The 24,477-nt window shown below is 37.1% G+C and overlaps 1 protein-coding gene across 1 annotated transcript; it reads right to left on the bottom strand.

The window, feature by feature from the left end:
* Window positions 1-848: 848 nt before the first annotated feature.
* SELENOT (selenoprotein T) lies at window positions 849-23,285 on the bottom strand. The gene is made up of 6 exons (XM_054585208.1): window positions 23,044-23,285; window positions 8,093-8,203; window positions 7,410-7,536; window positions 4,616-4,703; window positions 2,102-2,255; window positions 849-1,588 (listed from the first exon to the last, which is right to left on the bottom strand). Exons 1-5 carry the CDS (start codon window positions 23,178-23,180, stop codon window positions 2,131-2,133), a joined length of 588 nt encoding a protein of 195 aa, XP_054441183.1. The 5' UTR covers window positions 23,181-23,285; the 3' UTR covers window positions 849-1,588; window positions 2,102-2,130.
* Between the last annotated feature and the right edge of the window lie 1,192 nt (window positions 23,286-24,477).

Raw genomic sequence — 24,477 nt, 5'->3', positions numbered from 1 at the left:
TGCTAGAAGGTTAACTGTCACTAGTGGAATGTCCTCAACTAAAGAAAGACCGTAGTCACACTCAGCAGTGTGTTCAACTTAACAGAAGTTACAAGTTTGAGCTGGTAAAAATCAAGTTAACACGATTTTAGCCCTAGTCAAAGATAACAAAATGTTGTTACACCTGAATAATAACAACAACCTGTAAGTAACTTCCCAGCTTAAATTGTATTGACTCTTGCCACTATATGAACTTAGGTTAAGAGTTCTTCAGTCTTAATTAAAAAGATAAGCCATTTTAATCAATTTTCTGCAGACTAACTTGTCAGCCAGAGATTACAGTATGTTCCATGCATTTAACAGATATTCAATGACAAAGTATATGGTTGTGCTAAGTGTTTGGTGGACCCAATGTAGAACTATCTTATAACTTTTCCATAAATCCCTTAACTTCCAGTAACAAATTTGGACCTACCACTTCTATTCCTAAACAGAGGCCAAAGTATGTTATGACTGTTTTTCTACATTATGGTCCTAGTTCTGCTAAATTAATCTTACAGTCTTTTTAGAAGTTTGAAAAGATTAAATTCACTGAATACATTTTTTCAATTCTGTTACTCAAATACAATAAAATTCTGATACATTAGTTGAGTTAAATTAGACAAGTTATCTCCATTCATCTAATATTACTGTTGTAAAGAAGTTCAACTAAATTTTCTTTAGTGAGGTAACTTCAATGGTAAATTATCTATTATTGTGTGTGAATCAAAAATGTGTTCTTACGAGATTATCTGTATGTCAAAACAAAAACTTAAGCAGATGACTGTTAAATATAATGTTAACAGGTACGCTGGGCAATAAATTCAAGGTTTTTATTTAGTTTATATCCACTTAGTTTTTTATTGAGTTAAGTATAAAGGCCCAGTTAACTAACTCATTAGACTGGTCAAGGCAAGACACTTGAACTATTACAGGATTTAAAAAGTAGTTGGTCTTTTAGTAGTTCTCTGGTAATCACACACACCCACACGTACATACACACAAATTGGTAGAGTACTCTGCATATAGGATTTCTGTCCCCCCATAATCTTGTATAATGCACTGTTCACAATCTGCAGTATTTTGAAACCTATATAAATTGGATATGACCAAATTAAAGATCTGATAAACTCTTATAAAGTATTTGAGAACACCCAACTATATTCCCAAAAAGATCAATTCTAAACTATAAAAAAGGAAAATTCATATAAAAATCACAACGGATTTAACAGACATCTTTGGGGGAAAAAAAACCAAATTATTACTCATTTTGCTACATTTTCAAATATGACTAAGGAAAAAAAGGTACAAGAAGCAATGTTTACATTTTTAAAAAACTATTAACTGAGTGGATTTGGGGGAGAAAAAATAACTATACAGTATTATTGCACTCCACGAATGTGCAGAATTCCAAAATGTGCCAGCACTGAAAAACTGTCTTGCATTGAGATTTTCCAAGAGGTACAACGAGCCTGCCAAGAAAGTATCTGGTCTGTACTAACAGTTTGCTGTCTTCAGTACAGGCCTTCATAATGTCAGTCACGCTGCTCTTGTAAAAATTCCTTAATGTCTGAAAAACACACAGAAAAAAGAATAGTTTATTTCAAACTTCACTCCTGTAAAATCAACTCTTGATCAGAGGACCTGAAAACATCTGTGCTAATAAGCAAAAGTTAGCATTTATCTCGCCATGTTCACACATACTGGCTTATAAATTCTCTATCTTGAGCATGTTAAAAGAATTTGCATACTCTTAGGCACTACTTATTTGAAAGTAAAAAGAGAATATATATATATAAAAACATCCTAGGTATTATAATATATCAGTTCTGGCCATTAGAAGTTTGTAGTTTAAAAATGATATTACAAGCCCAATTATTATGCCTTGAAGATAACAGTACAACTTTATTTTGGCAGACCCAATCTCTCTTGATCTCTTCCAAAATTTAATGAAGAAAACATCCATCTGTTAAATCCCAAGTTGAAAGCTCAAGTGGTAATATATCTAATACCTAGTATCTTGCTGATTTGTGATGAGAATTAACATATCTATACATAGTTCTTATATTTTTAAACTACTTACAAAAGAGTTTTCAGTGCTGATAGGTGGGGCTATGATCGATGATGTGGGATTGAATCCATATGCACATTGAGCTTCATTTCATTGTCAAGAATTTGAACAAGCTGTTGCATGGATGGAAGGTGACCAGATTCCAGCTTAGACCATACAGGTACATCTATAAAAATAAATCGTGCCAGCACCCCCAATTAAAGACGATTCTATAATGAACATTCTTTCCACAAATATTTATCACGTGTGTACACAGCTGGGGATACGAAAGTGAGCAAAAGAATTAACCTTTTTGCTCTTATGAAGTTTACATTCTTATGAATTTACAAAGTAAAGGAATACAAAAAGAACTATACAAATAGCTATAAAATCAGAGCTGTGTACTAAGAATTAAAACTAGACGATACTATGAGAGGGAGACATGATAGGCTGGAAAGATGTCATTGCACTTACTATTATTAAAAGTGAGAGATTATCTCTGGCCAAGTAGCTCAGTTGGTTAGAGCATCGCCCCAATATGCCAACGTTGTAGGTTCAATCCCTGGCCAGGGCATATATAAGCATCAACTAATGAATGCATACATAAGGGGTACAACAAATTGACGTTTCTCTCTCCCCCCATCCTATCCCTCCATCTAAAAAATAAATAAATAAAATATATTAAATTTAAATATAAAAATGAGAGATTATATAATTAAAAGAGGGAGATAGCTTAAATATAGAAGAGTAGTATGAAGGAGGCTGGAGAAGAAGGTAGGGACTACATCAGGGGTCAGCAAACTGTCAAAGGGCAGATAGTAAGCATTTTCATTTTAAATAGATATACAATCTGTCACAGCTACTCAACTCTCCTGATAGCCTGAAAGTAGCAACAGGCAATACAAAAATGAAGGGGCAGGGCTGTGCTCCAATAAAACCTCATTTACAAAACAGGAAGCATGGGACATAGTCCACAAGGCCATGGTTTGCTAATCCCTAGGCTACGTCATGTAGGACCTTTTGGCCACGTTAAATGTTCTGGTCTTCATCTTGAGAACAAAGCAAAGACATTTAATAAATTTAAGGCAGTGAAGCAAGAAGGTGAAATGTGGATTTTACATATTTATTTTTTTTCTCTTATCCTTACCCAAAGACATGCTTATTGATTTTAAGAGACAGGAGAAAAGAGGGAGAGAGAGAGGGAGAAAAATATTGATGAGAGAAAAAACATTGGCCCTGGCTACTGTGGATCAGTGGACTGAGCACCAGCCTGCCAAACCAAAGGGTTGCAGGTTCGATTCCCAATCAGGGCACATGCCTGGATTGCAGGACAGGTCTCCAAGTAGGGGGCACTTGAGAGGCAACCACACATTGATATTTCTCTCCATCTCTTTCTCCCTCCCTTCCTCTCTACCTAAAACTAAAAATTAAAAAAACATCTTTAAGAAAAAGCCTTCGATCTGCTGCCTACTGTAAGCACCTTGAATGGGGACCAAACTTAGGCATGTGCTCTGACCAGGAATCAAACCTGTGACCCTTCGGATTATGGGATGATGCTCTAACCAACACAGCCATACTAGCCAGGACAAAAATGTGCATTTAAAAAAAAATTACTCTTTTTGGAGCATGTGTCAGCAAATTGTGTAAGAAGCCAGAGAGTAAATATTTAAGGCTTTATGGACCAACAGACAAAATGTCATACAGATACTTATACAACCAGAGATATAAATTTAAATTTCCAAAATTTTTTCATTGATCAAATTCAAATCTTTAAGTATAAACACCAAAATTTGAATTTCATATAATTTCTATGTATCACAAAAGATGGGTATTTTTTTAACAATTAAAAAATGTAAGAAGGGTCAAGTCAAGGAATATGTATAAAGGACCCACAAACAAAGCCAGAGTGGGAAAGGATGGGGGGGGAGGGGAAAGTGGTGGCGGGATAATGGAGACAAATGTATTTGAACAATAAAAAAGAAAAAGTAAAAACTATTATCTCTTAAACCGTATCTGCCAACCTCTGGTTTAAAGAATGTATTAAAGGGTAACAAGATAACTGGAGCTTAGTCTAGGGTGATGCCATCAAGAATAAAGAGTAGATTTTTGAAGAATGTAAAAAGGTGGGATTGAGAAGACTTGGTAGTCCATTAGGGTTAAAGAGTAAGGGAGAAAGTGATGTCACCCGAGGTTTCTAACATGGGCAACTGGGTAGAATGATAATGGTGCCATGAAATAAATGAGAAATGCCAGGTAAGGTGCAAGTTGGAATATACGAGAATTACAGGAAACAGAGATAAATCAACACTTTGGGAGTAGGAGTTAGGTAGTAGGAGATTCCTGGGTATAGCCCCTAGAAGACAGATCTAGAGCACTCTAGAAGTATACATTCAGGGATCATCATACAGATGTTACTTTAAAAGCCATGAAAGTAGATGAAGACCACATAAAGAGATAATTTAGCATATTATGAAAAACAAAAAAGCCGGATACTCATTATAAATCACTCCAAAGTTTGTCACAGAATGCAAACTATTCAGAACCCACCGTTCAAAGTTATCTCAAATGCACCCGTTGACATACACTGGTTCTCAATCATGTTGCTCAAGAAGAAAACCATCATACATGCATAGACCTAAAAGAAAATATAATTAAGTATATAGGCAAAGTCATTTTGAAATCAAAACAACATGACAACTTAAGACACAGTAACCTTTAAATAATCTCATTATATTTGGTAATTGCTCTTTTTAATTCTACTTTAAAAGTTTCTATGCAAAATATTACTGCTGTTCTGTATGTTCAATAACATACACAGAAAAAGAAAAATGCAACATTAAATCACAGCTCTCTCCACACGCTGAAGAATTTACCTATGATATTCATGATGTAGAGATAGAATTTCTAGAGATCTCTTAATAGCGTTACTAAGTTTAATGAAAAAATGCCAGAAGAAGAAGGGTCCATTTTACTATTTATATAATATGATAAATGAATTCACAAGAGACTACTGATGCAACAATCAGCAACTCCATGCATTCAATACAACCTGTCCATGTTCCAAACAAGTCATTTTAAGTCAAACTGTGAAATATGTATTTGGTCTTCCTCCTATTCTCTGGCACAGAGGACTTAAAATCCTTGGAATTTCCTAAGTGATGGTAATGGATAAGGTGTCTTCTGTTCTGTTAATGACATGATTTTTGAACCATACCCAACGATTGGGCTGGTTGCCAGGAAACCAACCATGTGATTAGAATGGTGGACTTTTCAGTTTCAGGCAAGGGAAGAGGAGCCAGAGGTCAAAAATTAGTTGCCAATGATTTAAGCAATCATGCATTGAAGTCTCCACAAAAATCCCAAAAGGACTGGGACCGAAAAGCTTCCACGTCGGTGAACCTTTAAGTAAAGATGCAAGGAGAATGGTACACTTGGAGAGGGGCATGGAGGCTCCCTTCCCACAAACCTTGCCTTGTGCATCTCTTCCATCTGGCTGTTTCTGAGTTATATCCTTTTACAATAAACTAGTAATCTAGTGGATACACTATTTCTCTCTAGTTCTTCTGTGAGTCACTCTAGCAAATTAAACACATCCATGGCGGAGGCTGTGGGAACCTCCAGCACGTAGCCAGTTGATCAGAAGCACAAATAACAGCTTAGGCTTCCAACTGGCATCTGAAAAGTGTGTGTGTGTGTGTGGTGGTGGGAGTGTGTCTTGTAAGACTGAATTCTCACCCTGTGGAATCTGATGCTATCCCCAGGTAAATAGGCCTAAGAACTGAGTTGATTCTCAGACACCTGGCTGATGTCCAGTAATTGTTGGTGTGGTGGGAACCCTCCTACACACACAGGCACACACATTTAAATTGGGTGCAGGGACCCAAAAGACAAAACTAAGGAAAAAAGTAGGTTAGAAAGCACTGGCATACTAAATTACATTCTTTCACCTTTGAATGCAAATCTATACCCTCTCAAAAGAGACTAAAGCTCCTTGATGGATGGAGAGGTTTTAACAAAATCACCTGACTTTGTAAAAAGTAGGTAACTCTGTAAAAGTAGGTATGAAAAAGTAAGTAACTTTGTAAAAAGAGGTATGTAAAAAGTAGAATGTAGTGAGGACGTCAACTCACAGAAAGATGTTTAAGGAAAATAAATCAAAATGCCCACAGCTGATGAGAAAGGGCTTTCCCTGCCCACCTTCCCCTTAAGCTAGGTGGGCTTTGATTTCATAGAGGTTACCCTAGCATTTCGGAACATAAGTCTACTTTCATGGGAACAGTATACAAGGAAGTATGTAAGCTACACTTTCAAGTACATTCATCTTCCACAGTAGATCAACAATTTTATATATCTACAGAAGTAAAATGCATTAAAGATATTTGGAAATCAATAAATATTTTAAAAAGTTGTCAATAAGTACTTAACTTCCAATTCTTAATACTATGCAAATCAGTTTTGTTAACGGGGTAGAGACACACTTTAATTAGAGGTAGTACCACCTGAGGATGTTTATCTTAAGATGACTTGCCTGTTACTAGAAATAAGTGATTCCCTAAGACAAAGAAGTACAGCTATGTAGGAGTCAGATAAAGGTAGTCTCAGCCCAAAAGTAGAGGACAAGGCCACATAGGACTCCAAAAATTAATGCTTCTTAGAAGGAAAACTTGTGTAATCTCATCAAGAGAGAAATAAAAATTAGTCCTGTTTCTTACAACAGAAAGGTACACCCTCTAAAAAAGACAATTTTAAGTAAAACAGATGAAAAAGAGCTGCAGGACCCTACCCCCCCCCCCAAAAAAAAAGGAAAGAAATAACACAAAAGTCTTATGTATGTACTGATTGTTTCAAGTAATTTGCTGAACAGATTTACCATGAATAGGGTCAAAGGACAAATAATAAAAACAGAGTGAGTGTGTGTGTATGTTTTGATAAGAACAATTCAAATCCTGTTTTTTATGTGAATAAACCCATTAAATATCCGTATCAGTTGGTATAAAAGCCTACATTATGTATATATTATGTTTTGGAAGATATGATCAGGCCTAATTATAATATATAATCAAAATCAGATATTAAATTACTTTGTGCCCAGGTTCTAATAAAATAATACATCCCATCCCTACTCTTCAAATAATAAAAATGTAAAACCTAATCTTTCTTAAAGAAATATGAAAACTAAGCCCAAAGGAAGTGCCTTGCCCAGAGATAAAGAGTAGTTTTAAGTTAAAAAAATGTATGTGAACAGGTAAATCAGCAACAAGTACTTTTAAAAAAATTCATTAAAATGTATTCATTGACAACCTAAAAACTTAAGAGCTGCCAAAGCTATTAAGTTACATACCTTATTTTCTTGGCCCCACTGCCAGATGCTAGGAGCTTGCATGCCAAAGAAAGCAAAAGGATCCTTGCCAACAATTATTAAGCCTATTAACACTAGTTTGAAGACTGACAGGAAAGATGCTATGTGTCTATCAAAAGAAAAGAAAAATTCATCAGAAGCCACAATTTCTCATTTACTTCAAGATTTCATAACTCGAGTATATGTGTATAGACATTTTCTAGACATCAAATCTAAAAGTTATTAATTATAACTAGTGAAAAAAAGTAACTAGTTTATTGTACAGCTTTAAAATAAAGATATTTAATATATTTTAAATCAATTAAAAATTAACGTGTAAGAGTATATATTAGAGTACGTAACACAGGCCTTTAAAATAATACTATTAACAGTACAGAATTTTATACTGACTATAAAAATTTGGGAGTTTGTGGTCAACCACCACAATAACAATTACAGGAAAAAACCCCACATCTTTTGAAGGGCTGCCATCTAGAAAATGATTCTCCTCTTTCCCTTTTTACAGAAAAATTCTTCTGTATTTGCTATTTATGAAACCATTAGTTGTCTTTATGTTATTATAACCAGCTAAGAAATCATAATAACCAAGGAAAGTTAATCAAACTAATTCACAAAAGTTTATAAAGTCAAATTCTTTTCCTTTTAAGTTACTAAAATTTACTTACCTATATATTGGTTGAGGGAGGTAATTCTCTCCTTCAATGCGGATGTCTGGGTACCGCTGGCTAATAACCCGCATGTACTCCTCAAACACCCGCCTATACCCTCAGGAAACACTGCAGAAAAACAAAAGTGCTTCACGTAAGTGGTTGAGAATATGCCTCGATTTCTTCTACAGTTAGAGAAAGCCTAAAAATTACAAAGATTAAAAGTGTTTCTCAAGAACAGTCACAAATTAATGACGACTGAGCTGGATGATGGGTGTAGGGAGCTTTTGTCCACAAATTTCATGTATTTAAAGTTATCTCACCCTCAAATAAATCCTTCCATTAGAATATCAGACTTTATTGATTTGGGTTATTATTGGACAACAGCAAATTCCTACTCATGTATGTCAATGTATTTTGAATTTACAAATCAATTTCCCTTTTTAAAAAATCAATGACTATATAAACACTGAAATGAAAACAACTCTTATTCATCTGAAATAGGGACTTCCAAAACTGGGGCAGTAGAAACTTAAGAAAATATGAAGGCATTAGACATGAAACTCTACTCCTTATTCCACTATGCCCCAACAGAGCAAACATACCTGCTCAATCACAACCAGAGGAACTTAAATAACTTCTCTATCCCTTCTAACTCTAAAATTTGATTCTACTCGATTGGAAAGATGGTTTTCAGCAATATGACATAATCCATTCCATTACTCCAGAAACTCAGTCAATAGCACCCATTTTCATTAAAATCTCTGAGCAGCTACATTATGGATATGTGATGTATGTTGCCCCAAAAAGTAAAGGGGGAAATGCCATCACAGTGCATATATGAGAGGGAAAAAAGCACACTGATCAAAGCAATTGAAGAAGACACAAATAAAAAGATATCTCGTGTTCATGAATCAGAAGAATAGTTAAAATGTCCATACTACTCAAAGCAATCCACAAATTCAACACAATCCTTACCGAAATTCCAAAGGCATTTTTCACAGATGTAGAACAATCCTAAAATTTTTATAAAACCACAAAAAGACACCCAAATAACCAAAACCATCTTTAAAAAAACAACAACAAGGCTGGAGGCATCATACTGGGTTGGCCAAAAGGTCTGTATGTTTTTTCCATAAAATAAGACACATTTTTCATTTTCACCAATAACTTTATTGATTTAGACATTTTAAGTATGTTGGCTATCTTCTGTGTGGTATAATATTGGTTGTTCTCAATTAATGTCTCAATTTGATTGCACTCAACTAAACTGGTCTATTCAACCATGGAGCATCGATCGCCCAAGGAGACATCTTTAGCACAAAACTTCACAAACCATTTTTGAGATGTTCGATGAGTCACAGCACCTTCTTACACTGCACAAATCTTTTTTGGCAGTTCAGTTGTCTTTACCTTTCTTGAAGTAATAAAACATAATATGCCAAAAATGTTGCTTACTTTCTTCCATCTTCAGTACTAAAATGGCTACACAAAAATTCACCAATTTTGATATTTTTTTAAATGTATGCTGATATGACAGCTGTTACACCAGAATCTAACAAAATTGTTTCAAATGAAGTTACAGACAACTAAGTGCTACTAGAGCCACCTTACAGGGTAAAAAAACCCCACAATGTTTTTGGCCAACTCAGTACTTCCTGATTTCAAACTTTAATGGGGTGCTGAGCTGGAGGTCCCCCAAAATGGAGAAAATCCCCACAGCTATTGCTTGGAAAATGGAGGACAGGAGAAGTAGAGCAGGGCCACTGTGAGTTACTGTGCACATCTAAAAAACTTGCCCGTGTTTTAGTATGTTAAAAGCTGTGCCTGCTAGGAGCCAGGGAGATGGGCGTGACCCTAACCCATGATGTGATATAGCACTATAGCCAGACGTGATGGCTGCCCCAATGAGAGCAGCTTGGGTGCTGCTCCTACTTCACAGGGTCAAGCTTGCCTGGACTAACAATGGCAGCCAAGAAATGCAGAAGAAACCAGAGTGCTGGCAGATGTAATCCAGTGTGGGAGGACTCCGAAATGAGGTTACGGAGAGAAATCTGCACCGGGCTTTAAACCCAGGTGCAGCAGCCATACTGGGGTTTAATCATGTGGTTTGGGAGCAGAAAGGGGGCTGTCTTGACCACACAGATTAGAAAGAAGCAGAAAAGCAGGATGTAGCAGCCGTGCTCACTCTTGACCATGAGGCTGAGGAAGGAAAAGCCCCTTGACTATGTAGCAGTAGTATGGGGTGTTGGCCACGGGGTTTGAAAGGATGCAGAAAGATTCCCCAGCACACCATGAGGATGCAGTTTGGGATTATAAACAGGAGCCTGGCAAGCACAGTCGACTGGAGGAAGATGGAACACAGATGGGAACCTGCCCAGCTAAGCTACAGACTTCTATTTCTTTTCCTGAGAGACAGGACCTCTAAATGGTCTGCTTTGGAAAGGGGGGCAGGACTGGGTGTTTGTGGGTGTTTCTTTGTTTCTAAAGGAAGTGAAATTTAATGGGAGAATTCTGCCATTATCCTAACCCTGTATAACTTTGGAATAAATGGTCCTTTCCTTTTTTACCAAACTGGCACTGAGCACCACAGTTCTTATTGACGGTGAGCAAAAACCACCCAAGGGATTCTATAACTAAACTGTATTACAAAGTTATAGTAATCAAGAGTATGGTATTTGCATAAAAATAGACACACGGATCAATGGGACAGAATAGAGCCCAGAAATAAACCCATGTACATATGGTTAATTAATTTAAGACAAAGGAGCCAAGAAATAAAGAATAGTCTCTTCAATAAACGGTGCTGAGAAAACTAGACAGCCACATGCGAAGAATGAAATTGGATCACTGTCTTACATCATACACAAAAATCAACTCAACATGGATTAAAGACTTGAATACAAGACCTAAAACCATAAAATTCTTAAAAGAAAATATAGGAGGTAAGCTCCTTGACAACAGTTCTGAAATCATTTTTTGGATTTGACGCCAAAAGCAAAGGTATCAAAAGCAAAAATAAACAAGTGGGACTACATCAAATTAAAAAGCTCCTGCACAGCAAAGGGAGCCATCAACAAAATGTAAAGGCAAACTACAGAACAGGACAAAATATTTGAAAATCATCTGATAAGGGGTAATACCCAAAATACATAAGGACCATACAAATCAGTAACAAAAAAAATTAATAGTATGTTTAAGAACTGGACAAAGAACCTAAATGAATGCCCAACATTTACATGAAATGGTGTTCAACATCACTATTCATGAGGGAAATGCAAATCAAAACCACAATGACGTATCACCTCATACCTACTAGGATGTCTATTATCAGAAAAGAAAAGTTTGGTAAAATGTGGAGAAAAGGGAACCCTGTAAAATGGTACAGCCACTAATAGAAAACAGTACATAGGTTCCTTAAAATATTAACAGGGCTACCAATTGATCTAGGTACCCTACTTGTGGGTATATATCTATAAGAAATGAAATCGCTATCTCAAATAAACATTTGCACCCCCATGTTGATTGCAGCAGACAGACCCATGGGTACAGGGAACAGACGGACAGCTGTCAGAGAGGAGCGGGCTGCAGGCTGGTTGAGAAGGGTGAAGAGAGTAAGCAAAGAAAATAAGACTAATGGACACAGACAACAGTTTTGTGATTGCCAGAGGGATGGAGGGGGAGGGGGAGGGAGAAGATGGTAAAGGGGAGATAAATGGTGAAGGAAGGAGACTTGATTTGGGGTGGTAAATGCACAATACAATATACAGACAATGTATTGTAGAACTGTGCCCTTGAAACCCGTAATTTTATTAACCAATGTCACCCCAATCAATTCAATTAAAAAAATATTTACACCCTCATCTTCAGCATTATTTACAATAACTAAGACATGGAAACAACTATGCCTCATTTACAAGGAATAAATGAATAAAGAAAACATGGCAAATATAATACAATGAAATATTATTCAGCCAAAAAAAGGGAAATCCTGCCATTTGGAATAACATGGATGGACCTTGACCACATCACGCTAAGTGAATTAAGTCAGAGAAACACAACTATTTTAAGATCTCACTCTTATGTGGAATCTAAAAAATCTGAACTCATGGACACAGAGAGTAGACTGGTAGTGGCCTGGTGCTGGGGACAGGGAAAATGGGGAGACACTGGTCAAAAGACAAAAACTTCCAGTTTTAAAATGAATAAATTCTGGGGATCAAATGTACAGCATGATGACCATTACAAACAATACTATACTGTATACTTGAAAGTTGCTAAGAGAACAGATATTAAGTGTTCTCACCACAGCAAAGGAATTATGTGAGATGATGGATGACTAATCTTTTGTAGTAATCATTTTACAACATACAGTGTATACACATGTCAAATCATCGCCTTACATATACACAATTTCTATAGCACTTATACACATTAAGTTCTAAGCTATGGAACACATATATATTCAGTATAAAGCAATGAAAATAGCACTTGGTACAGAGAAAGCAGGATCAGCAGTTAAATGAGAGTAGAGTAAAACCTGAGGTACTATATTTTTTAATTACACTGTCACCAAGGAAAAACATACCAACCATCACCATCAACCCACAGGAATGGCATCAAGTTTATATCTGACAGAGTGGGACAGTCCAACTATTAGTGCATCTCAATTTAAGAAAACTCACTTTTTGAAAAGAAAAAGTGAGAAATTCACCGATCTTTCTTTACAATTAATACTTCATATTTCCTCTACATTTAGAAGAAAAATTTCATAAAAGACTTTGTCCATTAAAAGTATTAATTTTTTTTCCCCTGACTGGTGTGGCTCAGTGGATTGTGGGTCATCCCACAAATCAAAAGGTCACCAGTTCAATTCCCAGTCAGGGCACATGCCTGCGTTGCAAGCCAAGTCCTTGGATGGGGGTGTGCAAGAGGCAACTGATCAATGCTTTTCTTGGACAGTGATGCTTCTCTCCTTCCCATCTCCTCTCTCCAAAAATAAAATCATTTTTAAAAAAGTATGAAATTTTTTCCAAAGGGAAACAAATCTCTATGGCTAAATACTTAAAACAACATATAAATCTCTAGATACCTCATCTTTACTAAATATTTACCTTATCCAATATTTTATTATTACCATTGTTAGATTCATCAAGTATTTGTATTTTGCCACAATTACTTTTTCTGTAAGAAATTCTGAATTATGCTTCTATTATAAAAACCCAGACTACCTATGTACCCACTTACCTTGAAATCAAGAAATGCCACCTGATTTAATGCTCAAGTTCACACTGGTGTTTACAATGGAACTAATTATTTAAAATGATAGCATCTAACTTTTAATGCAGTATTTTCAGAACTAGAGACTTAGTTAATTGAGTTGAAACTTCTTTTTTTAATAGATGAACAGAAAAACATGAAGCTCAGAGAGACCAAGTGACTTTTCCATGGTTACATATTCATGTATTATTTATTAATTGACTCAAATATTTACTGACTGCTTACTATGTATCAAACACTATATTAAGCAGTGGGTACATAGTGGTAAGTGACCTTAGTCAGGGGTGAGATTAGAACACAGACTTCGTGACATGAGATCCTAGGCCCCTTCCATTAGACCCCAATAGGACAATTAGATAGTGCAAGAGCTATCCTTCCCTGTGTCCAAGAAGTAAGTTCTCTTTGTTTACAATGCCATAATCAAGTCCCCATACAGCTGGCCTCCTGGTTGCAGAGATCTGTGAGATTCTTCCATGATAAGGACACAGATTCTCCCTCAAGGAGATTTAAGCCTGTGGGTCCCAAGAAGCCCTCACATTTGTTCTGGGAGTTCCAGTCCTGCACCCAGGAGAGCCCTAAGAGCTCTCGCTAGAGGTGTGTCTATGTGCAGAAAACATTACGCGTCAGATTCCTCCCAGCCACTCACTTTTCTGGCTACTGTGCTCAGAAGCCTATTTCTACCCTCGGTTCTTCCAGTCCCGTATCTTCAATCTAGTCTCAGATCTTTGCACCGATCTCCAAATAGAATTGACCCATAACCTTGAAATCCAAAAGACTTTAAAACTGTACCTTTCTTATTTCCGAAAAAGAAAGCAGTTTACAAGACACACAAAAACCCCTATTTTTAGACAAGCTTATTTATACATAAATAAACTTTCTTCTCTATATGTGCCTCCAGACTTATAAAGAAAAACCAAGGAACTTTTTCCCTATATAATTGTTTTTTCAAAACAATTTTTCTGTTTTGAAACAGCTATCAGTACTACTGACAAAAAATAAAACATACCTAGTGTTTAATCGAGGTGGGCAAAATGTTAAATTAAAGGCATACATACGTGGTAAGGAGGCGGTTATCATCCCGCCTCTCCCACCACACCCAGCTCTTTCAATGTATTCCATTCTTTCTGGGTTAGTGAGTAAAACTATGGCTTCTAGTATATCTCCAACAAATAAATAACTAAACACGTTAAAAATCTGTTGCAGCAGCTACCCATTCCTTCTGTTCCTGGATCAAAGTTCCCTAAGTAAATTTAAACCTTGAAAAGAAATCTTAAATTTAAGTCCTAATCACTTTGCAAATCTCTTTCTAGTAATACAGAAATATCTTACTTATACAGCCAATTGCTCAATTTAAAATATTTTTCGCACAATACTTTTCCGAAAGAACTTGCATATAAATTAAATGATCTATGTGTAATGAATAGAAATTTAGGAAATACAGAAAAATCCCCTGTCCATGCTAACCATTTTAAATAGACTCCGTGCATTTAAAGTCCATCATGTTTTCAGTCTAATTCATGGAGCCAACCAACCTGCTTTTCCCTTTTCCTATATTACCTCTGCACCTAATTATAGTCAAAAAGCTTACCTGTATCAGAGTTGAGCCTGTCAAATCCCAACCTCTCACAAGCTCTTATTAAAACAAGGTGTGCCCTGCTTTGGGCATGCCCACTTGAATCTCCTTTAAATGTGAATTTTAATTTTTTAAAAAGTTTTTATTTATTGACTTTTAGAGAAAGGGGGGAGAGAGAGAGAAAGGAACACTGATTTGATGTTCCACTTATTCATGCACTTACTGACTGGTTCTTGTTATGTGCCCTGACCAAGGATCAAACCCGCAACCTTGACATATCGGGATGATGTTCTAACCAATGGACTGCCCAACCAGGGCCCTAGTAAATTTTCTTTCTTCTAAACTCTAACGGTTTATGAGACTTGCAACCAGGAGAGCAATGGGCAACAGCAGCTTTACCCAGGGTAACCCCATGAAACTGTCTCCAAGGTCCCCTTTCTCTTCTTACTTTTCAGTGAGCCAACAGCAGCCCCACCGTGGCTCACTCCTTCCCTATAACATTTCTAGAGAGACAAAGCAGCCCCCCTAGGCTCTTTCCTGTTGCTTCTTCTATCCTAGGCCCTTTCTTGTTTCACTGTCCCCAGCTTTACTAAATATATTCTCAGAATTAAAAAAAAAACACAAAAACCCAACATCTCAGATGCTTACCATTATAAAATACTTGTAACTTGTTTTTTACATCTCTTAAAATCACCTTCCCCTTTTATTTATTATAACCACACCTCTCCAGCTGTCTTCTCACCCACAGGGAATTAGAATCTTTTACCCCTTGCCATAGTTGATGTTTCAAGTGAATTGTGACTTTAAAAAATGATTATCTCCATAGAGGCAAACATTTAACACCAGAGCTGTTGCAGGTAGAAAACAGTGATAATCTTTCAAAAGCACTGAGAAAAGGAGTAAGTCAATCTTCTGAGAAGAGAGAAAAATGAAGTACATTTTACTGAGAAAAGTACCAATGTGAACCAAAACAGTGGATGAAGTCTTCTCAGACTTTCCAGTGTTCTATTTTCAGCCTGCCTTGAGCCCCGGATATATCCCCGCCTTTGGGTTCTAAAACTATCCTTTGGTAATTTTAAAATGCATTGTTCAGCCCTGGCTGGTGTGGCTCAGTGGACTGAGCACCGGCCTGTGAACCACAAGGGTCACTGGTTTGATTCCCCGTGCAGGGCACATGCCTGGGTTGCAGGCCTGATCCCTGGTACGGGACGCGCGAGATGCAACCACACACTGTTTCTCGCCCTTTCTCCCTTCCTTCCCCTCTCCATAAATAAATAAAATCTAAAAAATAAAAAAATAAAATGAGTTGTTCAAACTAGTTCAAATAGATTTCTGCTATTTATATCCCAAGAATTTCAACTAATATTTCCCCCATGCTGTACCAAAAAAGTCGGGAAGATGTTTTGTAAATACTGTAGTTTCTTATTGTCTACAACAATGATCAGTCTACTAGCTCACCAATCATTGAAAACTGCATTTTAAAACTAATCTTTATTTCTCCTCATTATCTTTAGTAGATGAAGCAGGAATAGACATTTGTATGGTACATCACCTGCTCTAAATGTTTTAAGCAACGAACTCTGAACAAGGTGCTCTATAAAACATACAAGAAACAAGATAATAAGGGAATTAATGATAAACTAATCTGATAAATGTTTTTTTAAAAAATTACAAGAATGCTCACATACAACAAACATGTATTATTTTTCATAGCCAGAAAGGTATTTGCATTTTTTAATGTTGAAAATCAGAATAAGGTTTCAAAGGTTTATTTAACTAATTCTCTTAACAGAATTAAAGACAACACAAATAGTAAATTACAGTAATGGGAACTTGATAAATGGTAAGATACACACTGTGGTAGCTGTTTTTTAACTGATTATGTGATTCCAGCTTTCCTCATCTTCTGTCCCCTTCCCTACTCCATGCTGAGTAAGGTTTCACTTGCATATATCCTTTCCTTAGCTTATAAAGCTCTTTCTCTGATTCTCCTAGTGAGGTTCCCCATACCTTTCAAGATTTCATTTCCTCTTTGCAGAGCTTTCCAGCTCCCTTGAATAAAAAATCTTCCTATCTTCTGGATTTTTAAAGTCTTCTATTATGCCCTGCTTCAGAACACTCAGAACAGAATGTCTTACTGTACGCCTGTCTCTCCTAGCAAACTGGTTTTCCAATATTACTGTAAAAAAAATTCATAATTTCTTAGAAAGTGGACAAAAGAGGGGGGAAAGTGGCATAGAAAAAAAAAGGGCCTAAAAATGAGGACTTGATTATCAGCAATTCCTGCTAAAACCTATGTAGAAGACTTCTTCCTTACCAGTCCCAGGCTACACTCCAATCAATGTAAAGTATACGAGGTCTGTCAGGAAAAAGTCCAGCCACTGTTAATATAACAACTGATTTGCATGACATCAATGTAACTTGGCAGCCAAGATGAGTGGACTGGAATGCACATGCGTTCACTGTACTAGTCAGTGGGGGAAGCAGATGTTGTTGAGTGAACAATGTGTACCGCGTGGCTGTCGCATTGAAAATGACAGTGAGCACAGCAATGAATCTACATCAAATTTTGTGTTAAGTTTGAACATTCCTCCATGGAAACTATCCGGATGATTCAGAAGACAGCAGCTATGGGCGACTGGTGACTGGCCACCTCATCATGACAACATACCTGCTCACGCATCACAGCTTGACTTTTTTTGCGAAATATCAAATCACCCATGTGACTCAGCCCCCCATAGCCCAGATTTGGCGCACTGTGACTTCAAAGCTAAAATCACCTTTGAAAGGGAAGAGATTTCAGACTATCAATGAGATTCAGGAAAATATGACAGGGCAGCTGACAGGTGACTGAGAACTGTGTGAGGTCCCAACGTGCCTGCTTTGAAGGGGGCTGAGGTATCACTGCCTTACACACAATGTTTCTTGTATCTTGTATCTTCAATAAATCTCTTTTTTTCATATTACAGGGCTGATACCTTCTTGACAGATCCTGTATACATGAAAACAAAACTTCCTTTTTGAAAAGCAGGGAAAGTGGTTAGTAAAGGAGCCAGAGTACTCCAACAACAGAAATGAAAAACATGTGCATGCTTTTGCTTTTTTCATTTAGGCTTCCTACCAGGATAAAATAGACTAATAGTATACTAGAAGTAACTGAAATGCAACTAACATCCTGATTTTACAGATGAACAAACTGAAAGCCAAATAAATTAAATATTTTCCTGAAAGTTATTCAAAAGATAAGAAGCAGATCAAATAAGAACCTGGGACACCAAACTGCTAGTCCAGTAAATGTGCAATTTCCCAGTAACTATCCTAATTCAATATTTAAGAGATTATATTGGTATTTCTAAATAATATATTCAATTTGAATTCTACCACTTACTGCAATGGCAAACTGTAAGTAAACGAATTTCTATTTTCTGTAAGAGATTAAAACCTTTAAACCCATTACCTACATCTAAAAGCTTTGAACTGAAGTACTTCGTTCATTATTAAGTAGAAAGAAATATTATGTGCATAGTATTCAGCTACATACTGCAGTTATTTTGTTTAAAATGGTAAAATAAAACAAAGTGGTGTTAAAATTCCATGTAAACATTACAGAACTTTAAAAATCTAATGCAGAGGCAGTTGAAGTAGCCACCATTTTATCTGTTCTCTCCTAAAACTCTATTACTCTACCATCTGGATCAACTTATTTATTACTCATTTATTTCATGGATTCCAAGTACTTTCCCTCTATTTAGCATCTTTTTAAAATCAAGATTCATCTTATAATCATTAGTGTGTCACAGTTTAAATGACAGTATTTTTTTCTCGGGGTAGTATACAAAATACTGGTGAATTTTAAATATCTTAAGTTTGGTGAAACACAGTAACTGTTATTTAAGTTTTTGGTTTCAGTTACTGTGGCTATATGGGAGAAATGAAAATTACTTTGTAGGATTTTCCCCTGGCTACTGTGTTTTTAGTTTTAAAAATTCAGGATTCCTCCCTTTTCCTCCCCCCAAACACGTGCGCGCACGCACACACAACCCCCCAACACCCCCGTAAAATCTTTCCTTTGTCATTGCAGTGAATGGCAGAACATTGCTCCAGGAGTCAGGAGTCATCTTTGACATTTTTCTCCTCCTCAAATATGTAATCCATCATCTAGAACTGCCAAGTTTATCTCCTAAAGATTTCCCCTTTACTCTCTACTTCTCCTACCACCTTTCTATTCCAAGTTCCATCATCTCTTGCCTAGGCAATTCTAACAGTCCCCCTAGAGGCCCTTCCCACATCTACTTTGTCCCCTGAAATGACGTTTCCATAGAGATCCTAGTTGATCTTTCCTTAACATGACCTGCCAAACGGTCCAGGGTCCACCCCAGTTTGGCCTCCTTAAGAAATCATGTTCTCTCCCACTTACGAGGCCACTAAACATGTTATTCCCATTGATTAAAAGCTCTATCTAAATTTTACCCTTCAAATATCAATTCAAAGTTCGTTTTCTCATGGAAACCTTCCCTGATCCCCTAACTAGGCCTCTCTCATGACATACAACTTTCCTTCACAGCATTTAACAACTGTAATTTAAATGTGTTGTCCATGGGTTAATGACTGCTTTCCACTTTTGTCTGTAACATCTACGACAGTACTGAACTGAATTCCCAGCACCAAGCAAAGCGCCTGCACAGAGATGCTCAAATATTTGTTGAACATGCAACTATTAAGTCTACAGTAACTAACATGATCTCTATAACTCATAAATATCTCATATTTCTTCAATTCAGCATTTTACTATCTTGATCAGTATCACCATCCAAATCAGTCTGTATTTTCTTGCCTCCATACCATGAAAGCAAAAGCTGAGCTGGTATAAATGTAAACATGCTTTTTTAAAAAATTTTTTTAGTAGTAGTAACTTCACTTACATCTTAAAACTCCACTTATAATTTGGTTGTCCCAAAAACACAGCAGTGGATTCTTAAATGAACAAAATATTGGAAAGTTCCGCTATATTCTGCTTGTGTTTTGAAATCTTTATTTTATCTACTATTGTTAGTAAATCAATTGTCACATGTTCAAGTAAGTATTGTAGAGTTTAAACTGCAACTAATTAAATACTACAGGTCTGATTACATGTTATATCACACATGGGGGGAAATGAAATCCAAACAGTACCTGCCAGAATACATTTACACATAAAAATAACAAGAAAGGAAAATATGAGAATGGAGAATGGAACTTTAAGTTCTGATTAGAGAATTTCCTTTTATGTTTAATGTTTAAACATCCAAATAAGCATGATAAATTTTTCCCACAAATATGAAATCAGTGTCCTCAAATTTACCCAACTGTATTGCTCAGTCAAGTGACATAATAAATCAAACACTCAGGTACGGAAAGTAATACTGTGCCATTTTTGTAGGATTCATGAGGAGCCATATCTGTCTTGTTCACCATAGTATCTTTAGTCCCTGGCACAAGCAAGTGCTGAATGAATATTTTCACATGAACGTAGAATAATCAAGTTTGTTTTAAGCTATTTTGCAGGCCTCATCTCTCTTTCTCTTCTATTCCATCTGTGTGTTGTTACTCATTCCTTCTATTAGCAACTGCAAAAGTGGTGAAATATCAGATGATCTATTAAGCTAAAGTTAGAGTAGTGTTAAGAAATATAAGAGATAAAAGCAACTGAAAATAAAAATAGTACCATCCTTTGTTAACAGTAGTAATTAATGAAAAACTGCATTTTACAGCACTCCGATTTACAAATAGAATTAAAAGAATTTTACATATCTATCCTCAATTGTCTCAGCATCCTCTCCATTCCCAAACAATCTTGCAAATAACTGTCTAAGAATTTCTACCAAAACCAGAAACCCAATATTTACCTTACTATATACAAATTAATCTCTACAGGAAAAAATAACAAACAAGCTAAATTTACCTGTATTTGGTAGGGCTGTTGTTAAAGTTATTTCTCATATACAGATTAAAAAAAGAAAGAAAAAAGAGAAAAACTAAAGGACTTCTGCATTTACTACTATGCTCAGGAGTAAGCATAGTATTAAGTAAGGAGTTAGAGTTTTTCTAAAAAGAAAACTCTTATTAGGTTTTTGTGACAAGTGTGTTCTTAAGTGAAAGAAAAGAAAGAATGAGGGAGAAAACGAATCAAAAACTAAGTATCAAAAGTTCAACTCCAATAAAGTACTTAACATTTTTTAAAAAGTTTAATTTGAAGGACTAAATGCTCTTCCCTACATTTGTTTTACTCATTTTAAATACTTTGTTATGGATACCCTTTTTGGAAGATACACATTATTGTGACAAGTATTCCAATATAAGCAATTATAAAAGAAAAGTATCTTGTGAAAAGCACATGTGAAACCAAGAGATACAAAAGTAGAGAATAGAAAAATTACATAATGTGGAAATTGCAGTCTTTTTTAACTACTTAAATCCAAAAGTATCACATTTAAACCTTAACAACATTACAATATTTATAGGTTCCTAATATGACTGCCAGCTTCTTATTAAAAAATAAATTAGCCCTGGCTAGTGGATTGAGTGCAGGTCTGAGAACCACACAATCGCAGGTTCAATTCCCAGTCAGAGCACATGCCTGGGCTGTGGGCCAAGTTCCCCAGCAGGGGGCGAGTTGAGAGGCAACCACACACAGATGTTTCCCTCTTCCTCCCTTCCCCTCTTTCTCCGAAAATAAATAAAAATCTTTAAAAATATATGAATAAATTAAAATGGCCAAGCCATATCTCCCATTTGCAGTATGATATGAAAAATGATATATGTCAGGCACATAGTAAACAGTACTGGGAACTTCTTTAATCCCCCAAATCGCAAGGTTTTTAGTTTTCACTGAAAAAAATGAAGTCTCACCATTTTATTTTCTGACTCTTTAAGGTTTTTAAAAGTCAGACCTTGGGAAAAAAAAAAACTTGCTTGGTCTTTAAAGGTTAAGCAAAAAGCCAGTTTGATAAAATAAAAAATCTAAACGTCTAGTACCCTTACGTTAATACATGAAGTTTAAAAAAGCTGCTTTTAAATGCATTCTGGCCAACGCCAATATTCCAAAGTATCAGGACTCTGAGGATTTAATAATCTGATCATCCTTTCTTTAAAAAATAACAAAAAAGTCACCCTGTGCAATACGGAATTCTAACATCAGTGATTTTACCATGTTTATTTATTTTAAATCTGAATCTTTCAAACTTCCCCCAAACCCACTTACCTTATTACAATGCATTACTGTTCTAATACTTAACTAGGTAACAACAAAATCACTTAAAGGACAAAGTCGAAAACTAATGGAATTTTTTTTTCCTATTTCTCCAAATACACAAGAGTAAATCTGAAAGGTAGAAAGAGACGCCAGGGCAGACAACCCCCGGGGGTTGCGTGTAAAGAGACGGGGGAAAAGATCGAGTTGTCCCTAAGAGCAATGTACTCCTTTTTCAAATACACTTTGGAAAATGCAAACTGAGAATCAGCCTCCTCAGCCCTCTCCACTCCCTCAGGCTGTCAGGAGCTCTACTCCCTCACACCAATCACACGGCAGGCAGGTCCTGGAGAAAAAGGCATCTATCATTCACGGGCCCCCTCCAACCACCCGAATTAACCTTCACCTAGAGGGGCAGTGACTAGGCTGCCTGGCATAACCCTGGGAAAGGAGAGAGGAAAAGTGAACTGGATGGCAAACGCTGGGAACTCCTCTGCCAAGGCTGCGACGACTCACGCCCAGCTCCGGAGGCAGCAGGGGAAGCCATAGCGTGACACCAGCGATCGGTACTCCGCACTAACAAGTGTTCCCACGCCCTCGCCTTTCAGTACTTAACCTTCTCATGCCCTCCCTGTACCCATTCCCACAATTCTAGGAAGCAAAAAAGACGCGAGCAGTTGTTCCTGGAGGAAAAGAGGGAGGCCTGGCTGTCCTGGGAAGGGGCAAGGAGAAGGCGGACTGTGGAAGGCTGCTGGCGCCGTTCTTCCGGGCTGGGGAAGGTCCATCCCTCTAGGCCGCGAAGCCAGGGCCTGGGGTACCGAAAAGCACTGAGTGGAGGCGCCGCCGACAGCGGCGCAGGGGAGACCGCGGCGCGGCACACTGACTCACCAAATCTGGAACTTGAGCAGCGGCCCCGTGGCATACTGCATCTTTAATCTCTTGCTAGGCACGCCGCCCAGGTTGGCCGAGGCATCGCTTCGGACCAAGGCCGACGCCGCCACCAGGAGCAATAGCAAAAGCCTCATCTTATCCAACCTAGCCACTTCAGCCACACTCAGACTAAGACTGCAGCCAGCCCTAGGCCGAGCAGGAGCTGTGAGCTCCTCCCCACAGCGCAGGCGCGATCCGCCAAGGTCGGGAAGGGAGGAGGAAGGCGCCTGCGCAGCCCGGGCGCCTGCGCATGCTCAGGGAGGGAAAATGACCTATTTCACCGTCCTGACCCACCATCTTGGGTGTGTGCAGAGACTCTGGGGTGGAAAGAGAGAAGTAGGGAATGGAAGGAGCAGCTGATGCTATGTTAGAGTAGCCAATTAATTGTAGTTCCGGGCACACCTGGGTTCTACATACAGTTTCATTAATTCGGACATTTATCTCCCTGAGACACTGGAACACCTATTGAACAGTATTGATTCAGGTGTGTGAAAGAAATGAGAAAGCCCGTAACACTTTTGAGGTGCCTTGCTGTGGACTTTAATTCGATCTTATAATTTTTCTTTCTCGTGAAAGAATTTCTTTTAAGAAGGGCTTTGGAAATTTTCAGTCATGTTAAAAAACATAATAATGACGTTACCCATTAATCACCTTTAACAATTATTGGCATTCTGTCTTGATTATCCACAATTCTTTCTCCCCCCAGGAAAGCAAATATCAGATGTCACATCATCTTATCTATAGATGTTTAAACCTGTACTTGTAAAAAACAACTATTCTTTAAAAAACAAAAAATCTGACCACAGAACCACTATCCTACCTTTTAAAAAGTTACTGCTCAAATATTCAGTGTTCAAATTTCTCCTATTTTAGTAAATGTTTGTTTTTCTATTGTTCATTTATTCAAATCAGGGCCAAAATAAAATTAATCTATTGCCATTAGTTTATGCATCTTTTGGTCCTGTCAAAGCCGTTAAGGCCAAGAATACAGCAGGAATTGAAAAGGGTTCTTTTATTATTCATTGCAGTAAAGGAGGACGCACAGCTGGGAAACCAGGCGGAGTGTTAGATTATTATGGTACCTAGGCTTTGATTGGATAATTTGGGGAGAGTGTTGAGGGTGGCAATGAGAAAACTGGTCATAAATTTAAAATAAATCCTCAGTAAGTATCAGTAATTCTGGTTCACTTATCCCATGTATTGCAATCATGAGATGCATCAGAAACGAGTTGGAGAAACAGTTGAACAGGAAGTCTCTCAATAAGGAGTCTCTGATTCTCTCCGGTATGTGGCGTTCCCATACATACATACATACATAATTAAATTTGGTTTGTCCACAATTCCCCATTTTGGTCATAAATCAATTTGAAAGATGCATTAGTGATCAACCTT

The sequence above is a fragment of the Pteronotus mesoamericanus genome, unplaced genomic scaffold, assembly GCF_021234165.1.
Source record: "Pteronotus mesoamericanus isolate MK-2021 breed Mesoamerican mustached bat unplaced genomic scaffold, CSHL_Meso_final contig_82, whole genome shotgun sequence".
In the NCBI taxonomy this organism is placed as follows: domain Eukaryota; kingdom Metazoa; phylum Chordata; class Mammalia; order Chiroptera; family Mormoopidae; genus Pteronotus; species Pteronotus mesoamericanus.
The sequence above is the reverse complement of the archived record's forward strand: the minus strand, read 5'-3'. Positions and strand labels throughout refer to the sequence as shown.